This window comes from Taudactylus pleione, unplaced genomic scaffold (genome assembly GCF_031769625.1).
Source record: "Taudactylus pleione unplaced genomic scaffold, aTauple2 ptg000179l, whole genome shotgun sequence".
NCBI lineage: Eukaryota > Metazoa > Chordata > Amphibia > Anura > Myobatrachidae > Taudactylus > Taudactylus pleione.
In genome coordinates, this window is record NW_028284581.1 from 24,834,237 (window position 1) to 24,852,229 (window position 17,993).

A 17,993-nucleotide genomic window follows, 5' to 3' on the forward strand; every position below is an offset into this window, starting at 1 on the left:
GACATTGCAGTCGTGCTCTCGTTTGTATATCTAGTGATGTGCCTAGACTCAACGTTCAGTCCAGACACATCCCTCATCCCCTGACATGCTGAACCTGAAGAGATCGTCAGGTTGACCAGCATGTACGGGTGATGTCGGAAGCGACCAGCGGGCACGCGCGTCGCTTCCAACCAAAACGTGCGATTGCACGATAACTATGTCGATATCGTGCAATCGCTTGATTAAATCGCTAAGTGGTTTTCCGAGAATTGACATCTCCCTTTCACCATCAGTGGCAATAGCTTCAATGGACATCCTTAATTCACTTAATTACTGCAGGATTATTACACATTCCTGGGGTATCCACTTTCTCTTGAAGTGGGCTGGGTCTTTATGATGTTATTCAATGCTAATTCTGTGATGGCTGTGCTCCAAGCTGTGTGTGATGACATGAATCTTATTGCGCATTGGCGGACGGGACCATAATTCTCTAAAATTAATATGTGCCAATTTACCCCTGCATTAGGACCTCTTGTGGGGAGGTCCAAAAACAAAGCAATTATGTTAATAAGCAACTGATGTGCAATTAATAACTTTTTCAGACGTAGGCCCGTATTCAATTTGAGGCGAAAAGCCGGAATCCGCTGAAAAGTTTAGCCGATGATGTCATTTCGCCAGACGGAAGAGTATCGCCGTATTCAATTTGAAAGACTTTCCGCCTAGGCGGAAAGTCAATGCAATGTAATAGGCGGAAAAGTTTCGCCTATGAATAGCAGGTGGAAAAAAGTGCAGAATTGGGGTGCAACGTTGCGGGAACACCCCTGAAGGTAAACTGTGTCAAAACATTTTTAACACTTGAGAACACCCCAAAAAAATCACTTTGAATTTGGGGGTGAAAAAAAAAATGTTGGGGGACAAAGATAAAAACTAGCGAACTTGACTCTGGGGGGGTCCCCAAGTTTGTCCCATGTGTTTTCTTTTCATTGCAGGGGCTTGCGGCAGGTGGATTTTTTTAAATTTTTTCAACTTTAAATATGCTGACCCCAAATTTGCTGGGATAAGTTATTTTCTGCAAAAATATACACCTGAATACTATTCTGCACCACTTATACAAAAATGCTATTTAGCAGCTATTGAGCCCGTTTAAAAACACCAAATACCTTCAGCAAGCCAAATCAGGGGTAACCATAGCTAGCCCCCATCTCAGGCTGATTTCCCCAAATCTGACAGTACTTTCCGTCTGTTGAAGTTTCGCCGGGTCCTGTTTTCGCGTACTTTCAAATTTGGATACGTGGGCATGCACGTGATATTTTTCCGCCTACAAAACACGCGATGTAGGCGAAAAGTCCAGGAAGCGGAAAAGTATCGCGGGTCTGCTCAAATTGAATACAACTCATAAGCAGAAACTCAGGAATTTGTCGGGGCATGGCAAGTCGATCCGGGTTGTGCGATCCGAGCCAGGTTAAAGCCGGGGTTTATGTCTGAAAGGGGTAGAAATGTTTTTTTTAAAGGGAGTAGTCGAACCATGCTCGACCACAATGTGTGTGCCAACGTTAGTTGAGATCTATATGCTAATAGTGTGTTTCTTTGTTGTTTCTAGTGTAAAGCTGGGTACACACTAAACTGTACCCAGCGCGATGTGTAGTTCGGCAAGCGTGTGCACACTTGCTGATGGCGTGACAGTGGGGGCCATGCTGCATTCGACAGCATGGTCCCCGCTGACTATATCGCCCCCTGCATGTGGGTCCGACGGACGATGTTGCTGACGACATGCGAGAGTGTGAATCGTCGGCGACATAGCAGGTACACACTGCCCGATGTGAACGATATGTCATCCGATCCTCCGGATCGGACAACATATCGTCTAGTGTGTACCCGGCTTAAGAAATCGAGGAGACTATATAGCCCTATATGGCTAATAGTGTGTTGTGTTGTGGTTTCTGGTGTAAGAAATTGAGAAAACTATGTACTGTGCAGATGTTTTACTATTGGTATTGTGCAGTAATATTCAGTGGTTACACCAATAATACCACTGAATATTACTGCGCAATACCAAAAGTAAACCATCTGCACAATATATAGGGCTGTATTCAATTAGTTTTGTGGCCGTGATAAAGTTCTGCTTGCCGGACTTTTCGCCTACATTGCATATTTTGGACGCACAAACTTATCGTGCGCATCCCTGCTATTCGCCGTATTAAATTCCAAAAGAAGCGACAACTGCGACCCGCGAAGTCAGAACAGGTGGAAAGTGGCATCAGAATAGGGGAAATCAACCTGAACCTCCCAAAAAGATACGGAAACATTAGGGATCAATGTAGTAGTGCACGAATAGTCCTAATAAAGCTATTTGGGGTACTTAAGTTGGTTCAATAGCCTCTAATTAGTGTCTGTATTATTTTTTTTTTAGAAAAGTAGTCTGTAAAGTGATGTTTTAGTAAAAGGAAATTTTCTCCTGTACACAAGCACCTACAATCCCAAAAACACTTGGCCCCATCTTAGAGCACCCCAAGAATCTTAATTTGCTAGTTTTTGAAGTTGTCCCCCCCACTTTGGTTTTTCGCCCCCAAAATGAAAGTACTTTTTTGGGTGTTAAGTTTTTTTCTGGGATTTTTTGACACAGTTGTCCTTTGGGGGGCTGTCCCAAAGGTTCTGAGTGTTTTCCCCACATTTGCACCCCAAAATAAAAATGTTGCACTTCTTTTCTCCTGCTATTCAGAAATGAATCTTTTTCGCCTATTATTACAAAACCGGCTGGAATTGAATACGGACCTGTCGAAAAGACGCAACCAGCGATACTTTTTTGCGGATCTCTACTTTTCGCGTCTAATTGAATATGGCTCATAGTCGCTTCCATTTATTACACCAGAAAGCACAAAACAACATATTATTAGCATTTAGGGCTCACATAACACACTGACAACATTAGAGTTGAGCGCGGTACTACTACTCCCTTTTGTATAACCAACCTAGGAGGTTGGGCTACCTCCTAAATACGAGCAGCACAACACAATTAAATAGAACACACTCCTATGGTTTTTTTTAAGGGTATACACCAGATTTTGTCAAATTGCATGGATATTATTTTGCACATTCCCTGTTTATTAGCAGCAGTGATGGCAATTCGTAATTTGATTTGTAGTTTTGAAAGTAAAACCCTGAGTAATTGAAAGCCAAATAGTACAAGGCTGGGGATCTGCGCTCACTCAATAGCCTGTAGAGCAGCGAATTGCGCCATGCGTGGCGAGAGACTCGCATTTATGTCTCCACAGGATTGAATGGAGACTCACTCCCGCAATCGGGGACCCGCCATAGCATATCGTAGAGCATAGTGCGCATGTTTGTGGCGCGATCAGCCACAATGAATCTGGACGCATCTGTATCTCGTAGTACATAAATTTATAAAAGTTACTGCGCTCAGCTCAAAAATTGTCATACATGCATGAAAGATAAAGGACACATTGTATATTAAATTAGATGCGTTTGCCTTTAATTTAGTATATAATTATGGAATGTATCATTCAAAAAGTAAAAACTAGGTATAATATGCACATGACCAATATGTCTAATGCAAATAGTATATGTATTTTATTGCACCAGCCAGGTAACAATAAAGGTAATGATCTTGCCACCGTATGAGAAAAAATTATGAATGAAAAGTAGAGATAAAAATTAGAATTGTTATGGTGGGAATGAAAAAAAAATGAATAAAAGATGCAAATGCAATAGTCTTAAGTCCACTGTGAAATGTCTTTTGTGGTAATCTTACCGGTTGCTGTAGTAATGGAGTCCCCACCCTCTTGATCTTGGCTGATGTTAATGATGCTTGTATTAGATGTTATTGCTGCTGGTCTCTCCATCTCCTATTCTTGTGTGTGTGTGTGTAGCAGACTCAATCAGGGATACTAAACAAATCGGAACGGGTTTACATCAATATAAAACACCCTATGATACCTGTGTTCTATTACCTTTTGAAAGGTGCATAAAAACATAGAGAAACCCCCCGGAAGACAAATCACAGCTGGGGTCAACTCCATAACATCTAACTTTGCCTCAATATATTGACCAATTCTTACAAGTCTATGCAGGTGCAAAGGCGTCCCCATTGTTGTTCCTCTTTACTGCTGGTAAAACTTGACCTTAAACCAGAAAAAAAATTACAAATAAAATTGATCTTGTTCTCGGGCATTCCACTTTTATTTAAAAAAAATATTCAACATCTTCCACTCCTTGTGAATGATCAATCACTGTGTACAATGAACTAACATCAGCTGTAACTAAAATGTATTTCTCATGCCAAGTCACATCTTTAATTTTATTTAAAATATCCTTAAGGTACGAGTTTATCTTAATAATCTCTGGCTGGAGATGATAATCCAAATAGTGAGAGAGATTGAATGTGATCAGATCTGTCCCTGCTCTTATTGGCCACTGAGGGGGATTGGTCATATTCTTATGGATATTTGGCAACACATAAAAAACTGATGGAAGGGTTTTCTTACACAATATATTTCTCTTCGTTTTCAATCCTCTCACTGGGATTGCTTTTCAGTATCTTATATGTATCTTTATCATTCAGTTGTCTTAATACTTCTGCTTCATATTTACACTTATCCATCATCACAACCCCTCCGCCCTTATCGGCAGGTTTTATTATATCTGGGTTCTAACTTAAAACATCAAGAGCCTTTCCTTCAAGGTTAGAATACTTTGCCCAATCTCGGTTGTATGAGGTCTAATTCTGAGCCACTCTATTGAAACTTTCAATAAAGCAAACCCCTGTTGAAGGTAGGATTGAACATCGATTTAGTTTTAAACACTTCCACCGTAGAGTTTGACTCCCATCCTTTACTTAGTAAGTATTTCTTTAAAGAGACCTTCCTTATAAACTTTTACAGGTTTACGTAGGTTTCAAATTTATTTAATTTATTATTAGGGGCAAATTTGAGTCTTTTCTTAAGGACCACATTTTCCTTTTAGGTTAACACATATTTACTTAAATGGAAGACTTTTGTCCGTATTTTCCCGTAGACCAGTGAATGAGGTCTTACCAGTGGTTTAGTCCTGAGCAATACAGCATTTACTAAGCATCGGTTTTGACTATCATTTGAGAGCAGCTGGCAATGGCCATCGGTTTTAAAGCCCCTGTTCCGACACGATTCTGCAATCTATCTGCGATGGATTGTGAAGCACTGCACAGATCATTATGAACTGTGCAGGCTTCATTTTATTAATAAGCATTAAAAGTTGTAAAATGAAATTTGAAAAAAATTGCATGTTTTTCCCCCAAATCATTAACCAGCCTTGGGCTTCTGAGCCTAGACTGGTGTTGGAAAATTTTCCAATAACCAGCACAAGGCTGAACCAGATGGGGCAACTGATGCTATAGTAGGGTGGACCCAATGTGGGGTCACCAATTTGTGCATTCTCACGGAGAGTGTACCCTAGTGATCTCTCATTCGCGAGTCCAAATTTTGTGGTGATTCCTTAATAAACACCTGTTATACTTCAAATAAACTGGAATAATTAGTAAATAGTTTAATACATTGAAAAATCATTAGTTCGGGAACTAATTGCACTGCACAACAATTAAATTTTTTCGGGCTCAAAATTAGCGTAGTCTTATGTATTTTCACCTGCTGAATTCAAAAATCACCATAAAAATGACCGATTAGCTCTTGCTTTGTAGATACAGTGACATGTCATTTTTTAGAGTCTACAATTTTAGTTTGGGGGAAATTTTGTTTTTGTGAGTTGTCACATCTCTCAACTGACAACCTAACATTCTCCAGATGTTTGTAAGTTATAAACATATTTACAGTTGCTGTGACTGTGAGTTTAATATTGTTTCTGTTTTTCTTTTTTCAGAATTTCTGGTTTTCGAGTGCTTTTGAAGTGTACAATTTGTCAAATCAAAATGCCACAAAAATGTGTAAATTTAGTGAATAATTTTTGTTACATTTGTGGTGAAATAACATTTTCGTCACAGAAACGCAATCTAACTCCTCTTGTGAAGACTGCCTATCTGCATTATTTTGGTATGAAAGTAGGAAACCAGGATAAGTCATGGGCTCCACATATATGTTGCAACTCTTGTTCAGTTATACTACGAGAATGGCTGAAAAATAAAAAACGATCTATGGGTTTTGCTGTCCCTATGGTTTGGCGGGAGCCTACAAACCATACAGATGACTGCTATTTCTGCTTGACTCCACCTATAAAGGCAGGATTGTCCATGAAGAAAAGAGGAACAGTTCAATACCCGAATCTTCCATCTGCTATACGACCTATTTCACATTCAGATAGTTTACCAGTTCCTACTCCACCCCAACATTATGAGCTTGAAGTAGAAAATGAAGACAGTGTGGAAGATGAAGAACCCAACAAGCCTTCCACATGCCATGACCCTGATTTTGAGGAAAAAAATGATACACCGCACCGACTGAGTCAATGGGAATTGAGTGATCTCATTCGAGACCTTGACTTGTCAAAGGAGAAGGCAGAACTTCTAGGGTCAAGACTACAGCAATGGAATCTTCTTCAACGTGACGTTAGGGTCTCACGGTACTGAGAATGTCAGAAGGATCTGCTTCCATTTTTTGAGAAGAAAAACAATCTGGTTGTTTGCTGCGACATTAATGGCTTGATGAAATGTTTGAATTTGAACCATGATCCAACTGACATGATCATAGACTCCTCCAAGCTTAGTTTGAAAGCTGTATTACTTCACAATGGCAACCGTCTTCCTTCTATTCCTGTTGGTCATGCAGTTTACATGAAGGAGACTTATGCAAACATGACATCCCTCCTCGACTCAACTAAATATGATGAACACAAGTGGAAAATCTGTGGCGATCTAAAAGTCATCGCTGTACTCTTAGGAATGCAACTGGGGTACACTAAATACTGCTGCTTTTTATGTATATGGGACAGTAGGGATAGGAATTCACATTACATTCAAGCAGACTGGCCTGCAAGAAATCTTGACTCTAGCAAGAAAAATGTTGTTGCCGAGTCTCTCGTGGACCCAAAAGATGTTCTTCTTCCACCACTTCATATAAAGCTGGGTTTGATGAAAAATGTTATCAAAGGTGTGAACCAGGAAGGACAGGCCTTTAAGTACTTGAGACAAATTTCCTAGATTGAGTGATGCAAAGGATAAGGAATATATATTTGTTGGGCCACAAATTCGACAACTTGTAAGGGATCCTGCATTTGACAAGTTTTGGAGGGGAAAGAAAAGGAAGCTTGGGAAGCCTTAAAGGGAGTTATTCATGGATTCTTAGGCAACAAAAGAGATGATAACTACACTCAGTTGGTGATAGTACTTCTGGAAAAATACCATCAACTCGGATGCAACATGTCCCTTAAAATCCATTTTCTCCACTCCCACCTAGACTTTTTCCCTCCTAGTTATGTCAGTGATGAACAAGGAGAAAGATTCCATCAGGATATTTCTGTAATGTAACAAAGATATCAGGGCCGTTGGAATGAAGCAATGCTTGCGGATTATTGCTGGTCTCTGTGTATGGATGCTTCGGAACTCACAAGAGGCAAGCCAAAAGAAAATGATCTCATGAAGCGACCACATGATTCTCCACACCAAACTACCTGCAAGGTATTCTTCCATCAATTTAGAACTCTTAGAATGTAACTGTCATTAAAAAAAATTCAAATGCACTTTCAATGTTATTGGCATATGTAATTAAAATGTATCATTTTCTCTTAATCCAATAAAATACTTCCACCTATTGTATATCACAGAAACTAGAGCTAATAAATATTTTTCTTTGTCATATTCGTTTTTCTCACCCCAAAATTAGTAAGATTTCACTCATGAAGTAAAGGAAACATTCCAAAAACATTTTTTTGTTGGCCAGTGTTGTCAGTCGAGATATTTGGCAGAAATCGTTTTTTTACATCCTCTCAACTAAAAAAATTTACATAAAAACCAGAGATGGGTGGCGGACATTTAATTTATCTTTTTTTTGTGATCTGATGTGGAATGACCCTACAGTATATAGGTTTTATAGTGAAGGAATGGTAATGTTTCAGGTTATGAAAGGTTGAATTATTTCTTGCTAGTGATGCAAGGGCTAAGAATCATATTTACTGTCTGTTAAACTACCGATCATGGCGGCTCTGACTTATAACTTTAAAACAGCAACAGAAATCAACGTTAAACCAGACTGATTTGCCATTGATTCCTGTCGCCGTTTTAAAACTGTCGGTTGAACCTGCCAATAAGCAGTGGATTCGACAAACCGATGGATAGTAATACACCCCTAGATGTGTTGCATCAACTGCTCCTACAACATGCTGAATTTCAACAGTGCTGTTCAATTTGTTTCATTGGCAAAAGGAAATCTTTATTAAATGGCATATTAGTAAATTACCTGATGCACTTCAATAATGACCTGCACGAGGACTCAAATAAAAGCAGTGTGTGACATTCCTGCCACCACAGCTAGTGTGTTCTGGAATGACCCATATTTACATGTACAGGAATGTAACAGAATTATTTAGTCAGCAATGCTGTACACATAACTATTAGCGAATAAATCTTAATATACAGCGGGTAAAATAAGTATTGAACATATGAAAATTGTTCTCAGTAAATATATTTGTAAGGTGTCTATTGTAATGAAATTTTTACCAAATGTCAGCAACATCCCATGCAATCCACACATGCAAAGAAATCAAACCATAGATGTCCATAAATGAAGTTATGTATAATAATGTGAAAGGACAAAAGTATTGAACACAGTTACTGGAATTTATTTAATACTTCATACAAAAGCCTTTGTTGGTAATGACGCCTCCTGTATGGAGAAACTAGTCGCATGCACTCTGATCTTTAGTTCTTCCATAGATTTTCAATTGGATTCAAGTTAGGTGATTGGTTGCTGCTGGGCTCCCCCTACACTGAGAATAGATCCCATGCGCATAGCATCTATTCTCCTGCTGCACACCCTCTGCTATGCAGAGCAGCGGTGTGTGCTCCCCCTCACAGCCAGCCATTGGATGGGCATCGGAAAGCTGCATCCGATGGCTACCATCGAATTCCCGGTATTCGATAAAAAAAATTCCATCGAATTGGCAACATGGCTAGCAACCATCAACTTCCAATGTCCATCCCTAGTCTACTTCTGCATTGCCGGCCGAGGGAGAGAGAAGAGGGGGCCCCAGATGAGACTGCACACGGGCTCCCTCCTTGCTTAATACGCCTCTTACCATGTACCAGTTTCCAGTAGTTTGACCATTCCCTGTGAATTACCAGCCTATTTTACTGGTTACTTGTTTGCGACCTTCATAAAAGGTAAAGCAAAGTTTATACCTCCATGCTTGGGGTCACTGGTGAAAAACACTTGTGCGTTACACTCTGCGCCTCTATCACAGGCAGGGCCAAACCTAGTTAAAAATACAAATTCAAACTAACATTTGAGCAACTATTGCAATGACCACCAGCTGGGTGACTCTTGCAGTTTGCTTTGCCCAGGAGAGGGATCTCCTAGTGTTCAATCTCACAGTCAGTGGTATAAGGTAAGGGTAACTTTCTATATACATTTGCCTAATGACCTGGGAGCTATTGACTGCACACATATTGAGTTGAGACTGTCAAGGTAAAGGGTATTTATTAATAGGTATCATGCCCTAATGCAGAGGTTCCCAAACGTGCGGTCCTCAAGGCTCCCAAACAGCTCAGGTTTTATAGATATCCACAGTGTTCTCCCCAGAATTTTTTTCCAGCCGGGTGGCATCAAAAAGTAGCTGGGTGGGGACCTTCGCAATTATACGCGCGCCGGGAAAAGGGGTATCTCCCTTACCAATCCAGCCCAACAGGTCTCATGCTGCTCCCCCACTGGCTCTCAGTCAAAAGTGCCCATTATGCAGTGCCCTCTGTATTTGTGCCCTTTATACAGTGCCCCCTGTAGTTTTCCCCTTTATGCATTGTCCCCTGTAGTTTAGCTTTGCCCTTATGCAGTGCCCCCAGGCTAAAGTAGTGCCCCCAGACTGGTCCCTTATGTAGTGCCCCAGGTTTAAATAGTGTCCCTTATGCAGTGCCCCCAGGCTGGCCCCTTATGCAGTGCCTCCAGGTTTAAATAGTGTCCCTTATGCAGTGCCCCCAGGTTTAAATAGTGTCCCTTATGCAGTGCCCCCAGGTTTAAATAGTGTCCCTTATGCAGTGCCCCCAGGTTTAAATAGTGTCCCTTATGCAGTGCCCCCAGACTGGTCCCAGTCCAGAACGTACCTTTACTTGCTGGCCGCTCGCGCTCCCACTCCCGTTGCCTCGCGCTGACTGGATCTAACTAGTAGGCGCGCGGGTAGGCTCCTCACGTGTCACCTGCTACGTGCATCACTGGGAAAGCTTGCCTCTGAAGCGATCGGAGGCTTCTTTAGCCTCCGGTCACTTCAGAGGCCAGCGTTCCACAGCGGGGGAAAGTGCTGGGTGGCAGGCTGTTTCTGCCGGACGATGCGCCCGCAGAAAACAGCCTGGGGAGAACACTATCCATGGTTGACCACATGTGGTTAAGTCAAATTGACTGAGGTACTAATTAAGTCACCTGTGCTCAACCATGGCTATCTTTAAAACCTGAACTGTTGGGGAGCCTTGAGAACTGCATTTGGGAACCTCTGCCCTAATGCCTCACCACATTTTGTGCAGGTAGTCTGCATGTGAAAATAAAAATAGTGCTGTAGCTAGCTATCCTAGCTCATATCATGATGCTTTTATACTCAGATAGTTATCCCAACATCAGACATTTGAGGTTGGATTAATGCTGGGGAGATGGCTGCTGTATATTGCACTGACTTCTTTCTTTTGTTTGTTTTTAATAATTGTTTCTACTCAGATGATTTGGCTATGACCGTCACGCTTGGCTACTGACACCACTGTCACTACTGAATACAATAACTATAATGAGGCCCATAAAGCCGCTATACGTGTGATAGAGCAGACATTTGGACTATTACAAAACTAGGTTCAGGTTTATTGATAAGTATGTCGGTGTGCTATTTATACAGGCTAGGGAAGTGTCTGAGAAATGGTGGTCTGCTGTTGTTTATTAAACCAACCTGCCCCATTAGATTATGCAGTAGACAGTGAGCAGGTAGGGATCTTGTTACCATTTGCTCAATGCACCAAGAGGTAGAATCTCATTAGCAGCTACTCCACATGTAACTATGCTTGCCCTTGTGTAAGAATGTTATTAAACACCATTTACTGTAGGTGTCTGGTGTAGGTGTGCCTTATGTCTGTGCAGGTGAAAACAGGTAAGGTCTAATTAGCCTAACATAACTTAATCACTTAATGCAAGATTGTCCAAACAAGCAGATTTTCTTTTTAAACATAAACTTATGACCACAACTCGTAAAAAAAAAAAATATATATATATATGCTTGCATCAAGCAAATATATTGTCCCTGAAAAAAGAAATTATGATGGCTATAGGAGGCCAGCTAACGCGTCACCAGGACAGGTACATTCAGCAGTAGGTGGCCCAAGACAACCAGTGATGGTGTGAACTGTGGGTACATCCCCTTCACAGCCCTAGCCTGTCCCTGTACATCGGGTCTTCAACCCGTGGCCCGCATATGGTTACACAGAACAAACACGCCGGTGGCTGTATGTTTGTTTTGGCAACGAATGAGAGTCAGACAGACTCTCATTGGCTGCTGCGCCAACTGCGGGAGCCGGGCTGGAGCTCACTCATGAGCCCCGGCTCCCTCAGTGGGTGATGGGGAGAGATGTCATTACGTCTCTCCCATAGTGCAGAGCAGCGGGCCGGCAGGAGCCGGGATTCTGGTAAGTAGTTTTTCTTTGTGTGTCTTTTTCCTATATATGCCAGAGGCACTGCATAGGGGGGACCACTGTTGGGGACACAATATAAGGGGCACTACCGGGGGAACTGCATAGGGGGGACTACTAATGGGGGCATTATATAAGGGGCACTGCATAGGGGGGACTACTACTGGGGACTGCAGAGGGGGGCAGTTATCTGACATAATGGAAGAGGAGGGGCAGTTATGGGACTTAATTGTGTGAGGAGGGGGCAGAGTCGTATACAGTGCATCTGGAAAGTATTTGCAACTCTTCACTATTTCCACATTTTATTATGATACAGCCTTATTCCAAAATGGAATAAATTCATTTTTGTCCTCAAAATTCTACACACAATACCCCATAATGACAACATGTAAAAGTTTTTTTGAAAATGTAATTAAAAAAACACTGAGAAATCACATGTACATAAGTATTCACAACCTTTGCCTTGAGCTCAGGTGCATCCTGTTTCCACTAATCATCCTTGAGATGTTCCTACAGCTTAATTGGAGTCCACCTGTGGTAAATTCAGTTGATTAGACTTGATTTTGAAAGGCATGCACCTGTCTATATAAGGTTCCACACTTGACAGTACATGTCAGAGCACAAACCAAGCATCCAAAGAATTGTCTGTAGACCTCTGAGACAGGATTGTCTCTAGGCACAAGTCTGGGTAAGGGTACAGAAAAATATCTGCTGCTTTGAAGGTCCCAATGAGCACAGTGGTTTTTAGCATAATCATGGCCAAGCTTATGGGTCTACCCACCATATCCAGGTAACCTCTTTTGGGTAGGTCCCTAACATACTAAGGTTTAAATCCAGAGCGCAGGACCCCCCAAAACCGGCCAGGCTAAGCCGCCCCAGGGCACCACCATAGTAAGAAAAGTGCAGTGTAAAGAGATAGTTAGGAGCAGCTGCTGCTGCATATAAAGAATGAAAATAAAAAAGTGTACATATATATTAGACACACAGTGAAGGGTTAAAATGTGTTATAAAGGAAAATGTGTTATAATGCAGTGCCCTGAGACAGACCAACCAACGCAATCCAGGGGGACCCACGCCCCAAAATGTTAGGGACCTACCCGAAAGAGGTTACCTGGATATGGTGGGTAGGCCCATAAGCTTGGCCATGATTATGCTAAAAACCTCTATTGATTGCAAAATTTTATTGCATTTATATATATTATTGATGATTTGGAGTTGTGCACCTGAGATTTTGTCTGTTTCTGTGCCTGCAATTAGTCTCATCAGGTAGCACCTCCCATTGTGTATATATAGTCAGGTTGTGCAGTCCAGAAATCTTTTCCAAAAATAGGTGTGCCAAGCTAGTGGCATTATATTCAAAAAGACGAGGCTGTAATTGCTGCCAAAGGTGCATTCACAAAGTATTGAGCAAAGGCTGTGAATACTTATGTACATGTGATTTCTTAGGTTTTCTTTTTATTAAATTTTCAAAAATCTCAAACTTTTTACACGTTGAAATTATGGGGTATTGTGTGTAGAATTTTGAGAACAAAAATGCATTTATTCCATTTTGGAATAAGGCTGTACCATAACAAAATGTTGAAAAAGTGAAACGCTGTGACTACTTTCTGGATGCACTGTAAATCATAGCAGAGGTATTTAAATGTACCCCAGAATACTCTAAACTACTGGTTCCCAAACTGGGTGCTGTGGCACTCTGGGGTGCCTCAGGTTGGTGGTCCAATCCAGATCAGACCCTGAACTAACCCCTGGAAAAAGTGAAGAATTTCACTTTCTGGATGCACTGTTGTTTAGTGGCCCTCGGGCTTTGTTGAATTTTTTAATGTGACCCACACTGTCTCAAAGGTTGAAGACCCCTGCTGTATATCATAGTGATCTCCTATGGCACTATAATTATGTCTTCTAATTTACATTGTTTGCAGCTATTTCTGGGTTGCTTGTATAAATCATTACTGCATTAGATAGCTTATGTATTTCTATGAAAGTATATTGTGCTTCCAAACCCTTTTACTTATGCTGGGCATACACTACCAGATAAAATGCCTGTCAGACCGACAGACATTTTATCTGGCAGCCTGCCAGCCGCAGAAGTCGCCGGCATACACTGTGAGAGAAATCTCACAGTGTATAGCCCGACATCCGCGCTCCGCCCCCGGGGGCGGAAACATTTCCCTGTTCCTTCCGTAGGAAGGAACACAGGAAATGTTTGTCTGTCGGCTGCGCTGGGCATACACTGCCCGATGCGGCCGACAGTTTACCCGCTAAATATTGCATCGGATGGGCATGCTGGACAATCCAGCATGCCCGACCGAGCAATATTTAACCCTCGGTCGCCCCCCCACACGCTACAATTATCGCGGCGATCCGCCGATATCGGGCGGATCGTCCCGATAATTGTAGCATGTATGGCCAGCATAAGTAATGTTTGCTTGCTGTTGTGTTATGATACATGAGTAAATAATTCATGTAATATTCTACATGCAAAATGTATTTTATTTATTCATTTGTCTTCACACACATGCATACATTAAGCCAGATGATATTCTGAAGATCTAACCACACTATGCTGAAAAACTACCCCATGCCAATGCCATCAATACACATTGTTAAAATGCAATTAAATGTTCGTTTAACAGTGTTACGCTATTTGTACTGCATTTAATGTCCTAAAACCTTACCTAATGTAAAAATGGTTGTGTTGTTTTTACAGAGGTTAGGACTTGTGCTATTAATACTGCAAAATAAATGATATCTGCATTACTGTAATAATACTGACGTCTGCCAAAATTGATGCACACCAAACATATCCAATCATATTTTATCTAAAAAAAAGTATTTTAGTACAATGGCTAATATGGCACATATCACTTTCATAAGTGTATTAATATTGAAGAACCCTTTTTGATACATCATGTTGGTGGAGATTTACTATTTGTATTGGTGCACCATGTTCAGAAGGATGCAAGTTCTTGCATAAAGGAGGCATACAATTTTGTTCCTTCAATGTAATTGTACCTAGAAAGAAAGAAAAGCAAAATGTATTTGTTTTATTTTCTGTCAAGAAGAGACAAAAACAATTAATAACTGTGGTAGGTAGAATAGTTCATATTTGTCTTTGTAATTGGTTTATAAAGATCCCAGTTGCAAAGTGCCCTTCTATCATAGTGTGTGTACTAAGTCATTATAGTGTCAGTGTTCATTAATTCTTTGTTTTTATTAAAAGTAATAAATCTATAGTTCTACTTGTCTTGTGCTGTCCATTGTTGAAGGGGAGAACTCTCCTTCATAATACAAATCAATACAGTATATGCATGAGCAAAAGTATATGCGTCTTTGCATGAGTCTTCGTCTGTAGGTAGTTACATGAACACGTCATTACTGTACTTAGCCTAAGGTGGGTACACACCTGACAGATATATCTGCAGGTGATGGTCGTTCATACACACTGAACGGCCATCATCTGCTTGTGCCCTCGGGTCCCAGGGGTGGGGCCCGGTGGGCGTGTCCTGCCCCTCTACTCACGGCTGCCGCTGTGTGTGTACGGGCGGTCTTCAGACCGCTCGTACACACTTGCCGACGGACAGATATGTCTGCAAACATATCTGTCCTTCGGCTGTGCAGCACAGCCAATGCGATATATCGCGGGTACACACTGGCCGACGGGCAGCAGATACATTGGCCGATCTGACAATGGATCGGCTCTGCGCACTGGATCTTTGTGGGTGGTTCAGGTAGTGCCACAGTAAGCTACAGGTCGCCCTAACCAGGGGGTATAGTATAGGTAAAAAGTAACCATAAGGTTTACTGACTGCGCTCTTCCCTTGGTGGATTGGTTTTTGACGTTATACAGGAAACTAATGTGTGAGATGCTGGATGTCTCTATACCTGCGTTAATCAGACATTGATAGGAGACTTATTATTAGCTGGAAAGCCTTTAATGTAATATTGATTTGCATCAACAACATAAATGTAGTATTTATAGAACACCAGTGGGTCCTATGCGATGAGCTTAATTCTTATACAGTGTAAGCAAATGGTCAATGTTACAATCACTGAAATGCTGATTGTGCTATGACATGTAGCCTATTGTCTTAGCGTATAATCAGTGTCGTGGGTAGGGGGGTTTTGCTTCAACACCTGTGAGGTGTCAATGTCTCTTCCTGCATGCAGTAATTTAAAGATAGATAGTACCTTAAGTTCTCGTTGGAGAGTGGCATCCCGTCTCTCTTGGAGTTGTAGGTGCACTTCTTCGTCCTGGTGCTGGGGACCTTTGGGTTGATTGGGTTTCTGTGGCTCAAATGGCTGTCTTCTCCTACCATTTGACACCTCCTCTGGTGTGCCTTTTTCTGGTTTTCCGTGGAGTTGTCCGTCTGAGGAGTGCCTGGCTCTGGAGGTCGTAGCACCTTTTGGACCGTTTGGTCGGTCCGCTGCAAGTCTTCTTCCTCCGGCCTGAGCGCTGCTGCCATCCGTCCTCCTTCTGTTCACATCCGGGTCTCGTTCACGTGACTGCGGCTGCCGGGAGGTCGTGTTAATGTGACCGCGGCTAATCGCTATCTGTGCTTGTTTTGCTGGATGTATTGGTTGGGGGTTAGGGGTGAGGGAGTCGTGTCCCAACGCTTTTTGGCTGTTCAGCCTTCCTCTGGGGATGTAATGAAGCCGATGTGTTGATTGTTGAATTTTTAAGTAAGGTGAACTCCTTGCCCATTGGTTTAATCAGGTTTATTACTGATTGCTCAGTGGGGCTGTTAGTCAAACGCTGCTTGTAGCCCATTGGGTGACTGTGTTGCAGCATTTCCTGTGCTGGGGAATCAAGGGTTGATCCACCATCTTGGTAGTGCTGCAGTATTTCTTGTGCTGCGGAATCAGGGGTTGATCCACCATCTTGGTAGTGCTGCAGTATTTCCTGTGCTGGGGAATCAGGGGTTAATCCACCATCTTGGTAGTGGCTTGTTAATGATTGGTCAGTGGGGCTGTCAGTCAAACACTGCTTGTAGCCCATTGGGTGACTGTGTTGCTGTATTTCCTGTGCTGGGGAATCAAGGGTTGATCCACCATCTTGGTAGTGCTATAGTATTTCCTGTGCTGGGGAATCGGGTTAATCCACCATATTGGTAGTGGCAACCTGTATGTGACTGTGCTGCAGTGTTTCCTGTGCTGGGTGGAATCGGGTTAATCCACCATTGTGGTAGTGGCAACCTGTATGGGGATCAACCATTGATTCCCCAGCACAGGAAATACTGCAGCACAGTCACCCAATGAGCTACAAGCAGCGTTTGACTGACAGCCCCACTGACCAATCACTAACAAGCCACTACAAAGATGGTGGATTAACCCTGATTCCCTAGCACAGTAAATACTGCAGCACTACCAAGATGGTGGATCAACCCCTGATTCCCCAGCACAGGAAATACTACAGCACAGTCACTTAATAGGCTACAAGCAGCGTTTGACTGACAGTACCACTGAGCAATCATTAACAAACCACTACCAAGATGGTGGAATGGTGGATCAACCCCTGATTCCCCAGCACAGGAAATACTGCAGCACTACCAAGATGGTGGATCACCCATGATTCCCCAGCACAGGAAATACTGCAGCACAGTCACCCAATGGGCTACAAGCAGCGTTTGACTGACTGCCCCACTGAGCAGTCATTAACAAACCTGATTAAACCAATGGGCAAGGAGTTCACCCAACTTAAGAATTCAACAATCAACACATCTGCTTCATTACATCCCCAGAGGAAGGCTGAACAGCCAAAACGCATTGGAACACGACCCCCACACCCCTAACCCCCACCCAATACATCCAGCAAAACAAGCACGGATAGCGATTAGCCGCGGTCACATTAACATGACCTCCCGGCAGCCGCAGTCACGTGAACGAGACCCGGATGTGAACAGAAGGACGACGGGTGGCAGCAGCGCTAAGGCCGGTGGAAGAAGACTTGCAGCGGACCCACCAAACGGTCCAAAGGGAGCTACAACCTCCAGAGCCAGGCACTCCTCAGACGGACAACTCCACGGAAAACCAGAAAAAGGCACACCAGAGGAGGTATCCCATGGTAGTAGAAGATAGCCATTTGAGCCACAGAAACCCAATCAACCCAAAGATCCCCAGCACCAGGACGAAGAAGTGCACCTACAACTCCAAGAGAGACGGGACGCCACTCTCCAATGAGAACTTAAGGTACTATCTATCTTTA

The 17,993-nt window shown here is 42.4% G+C and overlaps 2 protein-coding genes across 3 annotated transcripts in view; one reads left to right on the forward strand and one right to left on the reverse strand.

Moving 5' to 3' along the window:
• The window catches only part of LOC148519955 (uncharacterized), a 31,119-nt gene that overhangs the window by 844 nt on the left and 12,282 nt on the right, over nucleotides 1-17,993 (forward strand). The window contains exon 2 of one of the 2 annotated variants that reach the window (XR_015878890.1): nucleotides 5,848-7,597. Coding sequence is in view for 1 of the 2 variants with exons in the window: in XM_088475922.1 (XP_088332048.1) it covers nucleotides 5,848-6,550 (703 nt within the window). In the remaining variant the exon portion in view is untranslated. Of the gene's footprint in view, nucleotides 1-5,847; nucleotides 7,778-17,993 lie in introns of those variants that run through there. The other variant, XM_088475922.1, reaches the window with a different exon arrangement.
• The window catches only part of LOC148519956 (beta-Ala-His dipeptidase-like), a 48,871-nt gene continuing 45,138 nt past the window's right edge, over nucleotides 14,261-17,993 (reverse strand). The window contains exon 12 of the mRNA XM_088475921.1: nucleotides 14,261-14,803. Within this exon, the coding sequence (XP_088332047.1) occupies nucleotides 14,740-14,803 (64 nt within the window). The 3' untranslated portion in view covers nucleotides 14,261-14,739. The remainder of the gene's footprint in view (nucleotides 14,804-17,993) is intronic.